Source organism: Malus sylvestris, chromosome 3, assembly GCF_916048215.2.
Source record: "Malus sylvestris chromosome 3, drMalSylv7.2, whole genome shotgun sequence".
Taxonomy (NCBI): domain Eukaryota; kingdom Viridiplantae; phylum Streptophyta; class Magnoliopsida; order Rosales; family Rosaceae; genus Malus; species Malus sylvestris.
Genome location: NC_062262.1, coordinates 15,620,994 through 15,630,328, shown reverse-complemented (window position 1 = coordinate 15,630,328; position 9,335 = coordinate 15,620,994). Strand labels below are relative to the sequence as shown.

General features: G+C 38.2%; 2 protein-coding genes across 5 annotated transcripts; both read left to right on the top strand.

Moving 5' to 3' along the window:
• The first annotated feature begins 316 nt into the window (after nt 1-316).
• Nucleotides 317-724, top strand: LOC126616538 (SKP1-like protein 1B). Its single transcript, XM_050284604.1, has one exon. The coding sequence runs from the start codon at nt 317-319 to the stop codon at nt 722-724; it is 408 nt and encodes a 135-aa protein (XP_050140561.1).
• Nucleotides 725-2,925: 2,201 nt separating this feature from the next.
• On the top strand, nt 2,926-5,495 carry LOC126614589 (probable calcium-binding protein CML48). 4 transcript variants are annotated; one of them, XM_050282236.1, is made up of 6 exons: nt 2,926-3,613; nt 3,872-3,918; nt 4,409-4,587; nt 4,777-4,795; nt 4,939-5,065; nt 5,290-5,495. In XM_050282236.1, the coding sequence occupies exons 1-5, from the start codon at nt 3,262-3,264 to the stop codon at nt 5,047-5,049; spliced, it is 708 nt and encodes a 235-aa protein (XP_050138193.1). In that variant the 5' UTR covers nt 2,926-3,261; the 3' UTR covers nt 5,050-5,065; nt 5,290-5,495. The 4 variants fall into 4 exon arrangements, 3 of the variants coding, with proteins under 3 accessions (XP_050138193.1, XP_050138195.1, XP_050138192.1); XR_007620449.1 differs by having other exon boundaries at nt 2,927-3,613; nt 4,777-4,843; nt 5,211-5,495; XM_050282235.1 differs by having other exon boundaries at nt 2,928-3,613; nt 5,211-5,495.
• The last annotated feature ends 3,840 nt before the right edge of the window (nt 5,496-9,335 follow it).

The window sequence follows — 9,335 nt, the reverse complement described above, 5'->3', positions numbered from 1 at the left end:
CAGCAGACATGCCAAGCCCTATGGCCTAGTCCCTTTTCCCTTGGCCCAACTCAGCTGGAAGGGGGGGTAGGCGCCCTCATACCTCCCACACTTTCTCTCTGCACATGGGCCCTAGCCTAACAAACCAGGAGGCCTACACCTCTTTGACACCACCTCAGCAGGCCAGGTCCAAAGCCCAGCCAGCTGCTCACATCCTTAGTCCGTGCTAAGCCCAACCTAGCTCTCATTGAGCTCCAATCAGCTTGGCCCAAGTCAAGCCGCACCAACGGACTTGAAAAAGAAGAAGAAGATAACCTTAAATAGCTCCGGCAACGAGATGTTCGAGGTGGAAGAGGCAGTGGCCATGGAGTCGCAGACCATCAAGCACATGGTGGAGGATGGATGCGCCGGCAATACCATTCCTTTGCCAAACGTGACGAGCGCCATCCTTGCGAAAGTCATTGAGTACTGTACAAAGCATCGTGAAGAGGACAGGGCTATTGCTACTGACAGCGAGAATAATTTCAAGGAGTGGGATGCCGAGTTCATAAAGATCAACCAAAACACTCTCTATGACCTAATAATGGCGGCAAACTATCTCAACATCAAGGGCCTGCTTGACCTGACGTGTCAAATTGTGGTGGACATGATCAAGGGGAAGGCACCTGAAGAGATTCGCAAGATGTTCAACATCAAGAACGATTTCGCTCCAAAGGAAGAAGAAAAGATTCATAGGGAGAACTAGTGGGCTTTCAAGTGAACTATAATTATTTAAGGGTTTTTTTATTAACACCCCACTTACTGTTGAATACACCATACATAAAAGTTTATTGTTAAGTGACTTATATACCTAATATAAAATGACAATTTAGGCCAAATAAAATTAAAAAAAGAAAAAAGAAATAATTTTCTAAATACACCCCAAGTTAATTTAGACTTGTATTCTAAGATTGCGTTTTTTCAAGCTCTCAAATTCACTCACATCCTTCATTGTCGAACAAGACCCTAACTACTAAACACACAAAACGTTGAAAAAGATTATTTTTCATCCTCGTTCTGCATATCTTTAATTTGCTTGATTCTCTTATAAGAGAAATTTTGGAATTGGAGAAAGAAAACGGAAATTGGTCAGTTTAAGGCCAGCAATACATTTTTTTACTTTGCAGGTGCAACCTAGAATAACAAACTGATATAATAAAGTGGAATGTGTTCACAAATTTGGCTTTGACCATGATAGAACGCCAAATAGTTGTGCATGTGAATTCATATATATTCGGACAGAGAAGGAACAATACAATCTTATAGGCAATCCAATTATCAAAGAATAGATCAGCGGAAGGTATGGGCTATTTAACCCAACCGGATGAAAATGTTATAAATTAAATAGAGAATAGGGGAAATTTTTTGTTTCATACTTGACTCATGTTCCTTTGCTTGTTCATCGTCTTCTGTTTGTTCTTTGTATTGATGTGGGGTTTAAGTAGAGCGTGTGGGGCGTATATATAGCATGTGGGGTGTGAGGGTAGCATTGGGAAACATTTGGGGGTGTATTAAGATAAATTTTGATTTAAAAATATATGTGGGGTATATTAAGCATGTTGGGTGTAGTCAACAAAACGTATGGTGTGAATAAAACAACACTTATTTAAGTACTTTTAATTTCTTCACATTTAAGTTTCTTCGACTTTATTGAACAGGCTTAGCTTACTGTCAAACTGTCAGTGTTATAAATGGTTTTTTATTATTTTCACTAAGATAGTCAATATATATGTGGTGATGGCCCTCTCGCAAGCTTTTCTCGAATCTGTTAGCTTTTTGTACGGGTGTGTCATAACATGTAATCAGAACGAATCAAAGAAGTTTGTTTATGGGAGGAAAAGGGGAACTTGTGATTTATGTTTTGGCCACTAAAGATAAATTCCTTAACATGCAAGTAAAACCAAGTCATTATTTGTAGTGTGACAAAAACCTGGCCTTGAGAGAGAGAGAGAGAGCCCCAAGAAAGAAACTGGTTGCTTCGTTGGTGGTTTCGCGGTTTCTCTATTAGCAGCCCAAAATGAAAAAGAAAATTCAAAATGAAAACATATTCAGACCCCCAACCTTATAGACAAATGAGATATGTTTATAGTATTAGTTTGATGCATTGATCATTGGTTGCCGTATTCTACAACTTTGGCCTCGTTTGGTATAGAGAATTGGATTGGAACACATAACTCTATAAATTCAAGATATTTTGAAATAAAGGAGAATGACTTTTCAAATTGAAACCGATGTTGAGAGTATATCAATCCCACATTGGGGAAAGGAGGAACATTGCATGTGCTTACAATTAGTAATTGAGCTACTCATCATATTACGAATTGGTCTATGGTAGAATCTCAACTTTCTTCATGTATCAGAGCAAGCTATTCCAGGTTTGAAGCCCAACGGTCACACATACTCCACGTCACCTTATTTGTGTTGCTCCACATCGGGGAAAGAAAGAACTTTGCATGTTCTTATAAGTAATTAGGCTACTCTTCATATTGCAATTTAATTTTATAGTTGAATCTCAACTTTCTTCAATGGATAACGTTTATTCTTGAAGAATTCATCTCCTACCTCTATGCTTGTCACAAATTGGGTAGTAGATTTCACACACGCTATTTCACATCACACACACACCTTTTCAACTGTTTAATAAATATTTAGAGTGTTTGTAAGATAAATTGAGATGTGTGAAAATCACCACCATGTATACAATTACATAAAAAAATTAAAATAAAAAACTATTAAACAATGAATATTATGTTTGTGAAGTAAAATAAGAAGTGTGAAAATCACCATCCTAAATTTTTCATTTCTTTTTTCAACGTGATAATAGTCTACCTACGCGGCTCATTCATCTAGCCCGTCTTTAGGGTAAAAGCAGCCAAGATTCAGAAGGGCCCGAACCATTTTGCTAAAATTCCCAGCTCATTTTACACCGAACAGTTCAAAATTAGCAACTGCATGGAATACCAGAATTTTCCTGGTTGGTCGGTTGAAAGTCCAACACTTCAAATTTGAAACCAAACACCCGACGCAAACCGCCCGACCGCATTTCGTCGCAACAAACCTCACACGCTTGCATGCGTTGGTTCAACATTTTATTCTTACGTACATATCTCAGAGTCAATGCAGACGGTCCTAGATAAATAACTTACGTGAGGTTATACAACACAACGTTTTCTCCCTCACAACCGAAAGAAAGGAAACTAATAAGTCTCTGTAATTTCAGCAACCCAGGAACAAATTGCTTCAATGGCTTCCAATGGGAAATACGGCTCTCACCCTTACGCGCCCTCTGCGCCATCCCTGCCCGATTCCTACGGTCCCCAGCACTCCCAGTACTCCCATGGTTACGGGCAGCCACAGCCGCAGCCGCAGCCACAGGGGTGGTCTTCTTCTTTTTCTTCATATGGGCAGTCGGGTTTTCCAGCGGGGACAGACCCGGCTGTGATTAGAAGCTTTGAGATGGTGGATAGGGACAGGAGTGGATACATCGACGAGAACGAGCTGCAGCAAGCTCTGTCTTCTGGGTACCAGAGGTTTAGCCTCAGGACCATTCTGCTCATTTTTCTCTTCAAAAGTCCCACGGATTCTCTCAGAGTTGGTGAGTTTTTGTCTTCCAATCAATAGCTTCTCTGTTCTTCAGAATTTGATTGATTTGATTAGAAATTAGTGCAAAAATTAGGAAATTTTGATGTTTCAATTGTGAAATCTTTAGTCATTGGTCAGCATCCTGTTTTATTTGACCTGATAAAAATGGTTTGCCCCTTTCAGCTTGTAGATTGTTTTCTTTCCCTTTTATATCAAAGCAATAATCTAACTCTTCTCACTTTATTAATTTGCCCTAAATTTTTCGATATAGGGCCCAAGGAATTTGCTGCGCTCTGGACTTGTCTTGGACAATGGCGAATAAGTATCATCGGTTACTCGCTTTTATCATATGAATCTCACCTTATAATTTTGTTAATGGCTTAGAGTTTAGGGTGCTTCCGGTCCCGTTCATGCAGCCTGAAGAATGCTTTGGTTTTTGTTAATATATAGCATGCAGCGGGTACTATTGCACGGATTGAGGCGCACTTGTTCAATGGTTCAACTCTTAATTCATGTAACCTACTCTAGAACTGTTTCAATCGTCTAGTGGTGAAGCTCTATGCCATTTGGTTCAAATAACCACTAAATATGTTTCATATGGTTGTTTGATAATCAAGTTTGGGTAACCCAATTGAGTCTTGTCATACACTGCCAATCTGCAATGCCATTTTTAGGAGTCAGAGACTCAGAATGCTACCTGACTTCCTGCTTGTCTGAAGAAAATGTGTTTAGATTTTATAAAATCGATCCCATGTTCTCTTTGCTACAAACTGTCACTCTGAATTATGGTTTGAACCTGAAATTGCAGTCCATATTCGAGAGGTATGACAAAGATGGGAGTGGAAAGATTGATTCGATGGAACTCAGAGATGCACTCTACTACGGTCTAGGCCTTGCCATGCCACCTTCTGTTCTTCAACTTTTGATTTCCAAGTATGATGATGGAAGTGGCCGCAGGGTTGAACTAAACTTTGACAGTTTCGCGCAGTAAGTCTTCTAATCTAATGTAGTGGAAACTTTCTTTTGCTAGTCTGTGAATTAGGACCACTGCTAAAGTGAAATCACGTCTAAATGTTTGACATTACCGTTAGATATTTCACATGACTTGTTTCGTTCTCCCTGAGAATCAATTCGTGGCTATGCTTCTTCTGACATCGCGTTTTGTTTGATATGCAGATGCGGGATGATTGTGAGGGTGAGCAAATTGCTAGGTTGAAGCGTTTCTCTAAGCAGATAATGCAGTGTGCGATTTGACAAAGAAACAGCTATCTTTTGTTCTGAATTTTTTTGCTGGAATTTGCTAACAACATATAAATATTGTTCTTATTTTGATTTCAGGGTTTGACCGATAGGTTCAAAGAGAAAGATCGGCGGTATACTGGTTCAGCAAATTTTGGTTACGACGAATTTATGTCTATGGTCATCCCATTTCTTGTGTCGTACAATTGATTTAGCCTTCCTCTTTGTAAGTATTTAGTTTGTAAAGAATTTCGTATTACATTGTTTTGTGTTTGCTAGTGGGGAATTTGTAGTGTACATTAGGCAAGCTTTATGCATTTGAATTGTAAAAATTGTTCCCATTGTATATTTGATTGTTGTGTTATAAACAGGCAAAATGAGAGAGAATTTTTGCTAGAGATTGAATTGGAACGGGCGCTCTACTTATTTTCTTTACTCGTGTCGGACTAGGTAAATGAATGAGGAAGGAGGAGAGGAGATGGAAACCTGGATTATTACTTTCTGCTTTTGATCTCTGTTGTTGTATTGGTATGATACAAGCATACCTCTATATATATCGAGTTTCTCATTGGACACCTCTTTCAATGCATGTAGAAAACTTACACACCAAAATGGTAAAAAAATCAAACTTCTACTATTAAGCCATACATTTTTTACTTCGAATAAGGATCCTCATTCTCTTTGTGAGGATCTCAAGAATTCGTGTATCATGTCCGTTCATCGTACATCATATGGTTAGAAATTATTTTAAATTTTATTACTTATAATCGAACATAAATAGTATCTGACGAAAACTAACCTCACGATGTACGGACACGATTCACGGATTTCTGAAATCCTCACAAAGAGGATCCGGATTCTTTTACTTCTATTCTTCCATCGTCCATACTCAGCCACATGATTGTTTTATGCGGGCATTCACACCCATATTACAGTGTACTGATATATTCACCAATTTAAGAAGACACGCTCTAGGTAAATTTAAAGAGTTAGATAAGGTGGAGGTATATGCAATTGAGATTATTCATTCAGAATAGTATCCTACTGTCGAACTTTTTTGTAATTCCTATTTCGGTCTCCCTTCCTAATCTTTTTTTTAGTACGTTTGCCTTCACGTGTTCGAAACAGAAAACATCCTACTGATTGATCATTTTTATGCAAAAACTGAGTGTTTTTTTTTTTTTTTTTTTTTTTTGTCGAAAATATAGAAATTTATTAAACCGAATGGCAAAGTTTACATCAGCTGCAAGAATAATAAATAAAAAATTCGGGTCAATCTCATCCCAAAGGAACCCGCCACCATGCTTGGTAGCAAACGAAGCAACCTCATGAGCAGCCAAGTTACTTTTCTGGGGAACGAACCCAAACTTAACAAAATCAAAATGCATAGCTAAAGAATCAAACATCAAAAATCACCCCTTCTAATATTGCACCCCGTTCCATTTGTCTATTAACCATACGAATTAAAGATTGGGAGTCAGACTCCACCTCCACCTTTGTATAGCCGCTTAGTAGCGAAGCTACATGAGGGTGAGGAGTGGCGGTCGCCACTCCCCTCGCCAGAAATCAAGCCCAAAAGCGGTGGTTCCGCCCCTCCGGTCTCGTCGAAAGTGATGAAATTTCGTGTGGTTTCTGGCGTTTTTAATTTCCCTGCTCTATTGCACCACGGGCTGATCGCGAGCTCTCTTTTTTCCAAGAAAAAAAAAACCTAGGCCAAAGAAGGGAGGAACAAAGATCTGCAATTCATAGCTTCTACAAATGGAGAGCTTCTATCTGACGAAGAAGAAGAGAAAGGAAAAAGAGAGAGACTTTCTCTCTCCCCATCCCACCCACATGCAATTACAATTTTTTTTTAACTATTGGCCAATCAATTTGTGCCACCTAACTTGCTATTACTTATTTATATTAGAATTTGTTTTGTTTTTTAATTATTGTCCAATTAATTTGACCATTCTTTCAATATTTTTTAAGCCACTTGTTTGACACTGTTATTTATCTTAAAATTCACTATAAATTTATACGAGCTTCAAAAAATGATTTGTAAAATATTATGAACTCGTAATTGTTTGTTTTTTTTTCTCTTACCATCAAATTCAACAAAGTAATAAAGAAAATTTGTCAATATTTTTATATTATATGTTTTATAATCAATGTTTTTCGGATATTATATGGTATATAATAAATAGACAATTATTTATACGGTATATAATAAATTTATTCAAATTTGCCTAGGTCCTCGCCTAAGTGTAAAGTCATGTTCACCACCTGACTATAGCTTAGTATCTTTTAAAACTTTGCTAATTATACAGTTAAGTAATAGGACAATACAACAAGAAACGGTGCTAAATCATCATTCAAATAATATTGTTGTTCAAACCCTACTTCGACTATTTTGAGTAGTCCAAATCCTCATTTGAATATTTTGGTTAGTGCAAATTCTCCTATGAATATTACGGGTAGTGCAAATAATCTTCTTGCAAATCCTAGACTTAGACCTTGAATGAATGTTCATATTTTTTGGGGACCCTAAACTTTTTAAATTTCGTCCCTCCCCTCGAGAATTTCTGGCTTTGCCACTGCAGCTGCTGTATCTGCAGAACATCAATGCTGCCCTCACGGCAGCAGCCTCAGCAGCAATGGTAGAACTAAAAATCAATTTCCAGCTCGCTTTAAAATCCCAGCAAAGTCTCTTAAAACCCACCCATAACCACCTAACCTCGTCTTTGAGTTCCAAGCACCATCGCAATTAAATTTCAAGGTTCCAAATTCCGGCTTCTTCCAACCTCCCTGCAAGCCCCTTTCCGTCGGAACACTTCCAGGATAACACGGCCCCTGGTTATCAATCTTAACCATAGCATCTCTGAACTCACTCACCTGCCCTCTCCACAATTCCAAAGCCTCCGTTGGATTCTAAGTCGTCCCACGAAAAACCATCATTTCTAACCTTCCAACTTCGCCAAATACCAAAAACAAATTCTTGCAAAAGATCGTCCTAGGCATCCATATCATGAACCCTTGAACATACATTTTTCCAACACTCCCGAATGTCGCTACCCACAATTGCAAGGGAATCAACATGTAGAGGTGAACCAAACCAAAACATGCGACTAAACTCACTCCTAAAGAAAAGGTGTTCCTCTGTTTCGTCCGCAGACCCACAGAGCGTGCAAGCTCTCTCAATATTCATGCCACGTCGTATCAAGTTCGGTTTCACCGCAAGCGAGCTATTACACCCCCTCCAAACGAAGAACTTCATTTTATTAGGCACAGTCAGCTGCCAAATTTGCTTCCATAACCCCTCCACTGCCGCACCCCCACTACTCATTCCCATCCCTTGCCTTCCAAAGTCTCCGTTTGCCTGCAAGTCCATCGCAACCCTGTTCCCCGTACGAACCGAGTAATTTCCATTAGTCGTATAGTGCCAAATCAAACGATCATGGTTACTCGTTTTGGAGTTAAGGTTAAATATTTGAACGATAATTTAGTGGAAGCCTAAAACAACTTAGTAAATATTAAACAAAGGATTAGTTTGTTTAATCTTTCTTGTTCCTGCCTATTCCTTTGCTTGATTTAGCCTGATTAATTTGTATACTCCTTGCTGCACCTTCTTCTCTTTCTTTCAAAAGTTTTTTTTTCTGTCATTTCAATACATTATCGTTTCGTTTCTTCTAGCGACACTCAATCTCCACATTGTTCTTGATTGAATTATAAATTTCGTTGCAGATGATTTTCCACATTCATTTTGTGATTCGAATTTGTAAACGGCCCCATACGGCTGTAAAGGGAAAAATCTGACTCAAATTACACCTGGCTGCGCCTTTAGCCGAATGGTAGTATGGTAACACCAACACCTTTGTAAATTGTAGTAGAAAAGGTAGTCATCATTGAGAGAGTTGATGAGTGTCTAGGATTACTACAAGTGTCATTATGTCATTGGTTATGTCTTAAGGTAGTTAGATGAGGGGTTTATTTGGAGACTAAATTTACAAACTAAATTATGTGTCACCAATAGGAATGAACATGTTTATCAACATTTAAGTAATAAATCAATCATCAACTTTCATGTATTTTAGTTTTCAAAACTTTGTTTACAAATTTAATCTCCCTAACATTACCCTATCTTGTAATCTATAAATACTCATTGTTATAATTATTACATCATCACTTGAAAAGGATTGAGTTTTTGTTGGACCAAACTTTCCCTCTCTTGCAATAGCTGCTTTCTTATTTATTCGCTTCTTCTTCAAGAACCAGTGCCGGCCCTGACGATGAGCAAGTGGTGCCCCTACACAAGGCCCCCAAATTTGAAAGGTCCCGATTTACGATTTTACTTTACCTATACATTTCATATATAAATTTAAACGTGCAATGATATACTAAATTGTTTTGTTAGTGCAATTGTCTTGAGTATATTATGTGTAACCCAAGAACTGGGTTCAAGTCTGCCCAGTGGTGATTTTTTTGTGTGTTTTATTTTTAATTATTTTGGTATCTAA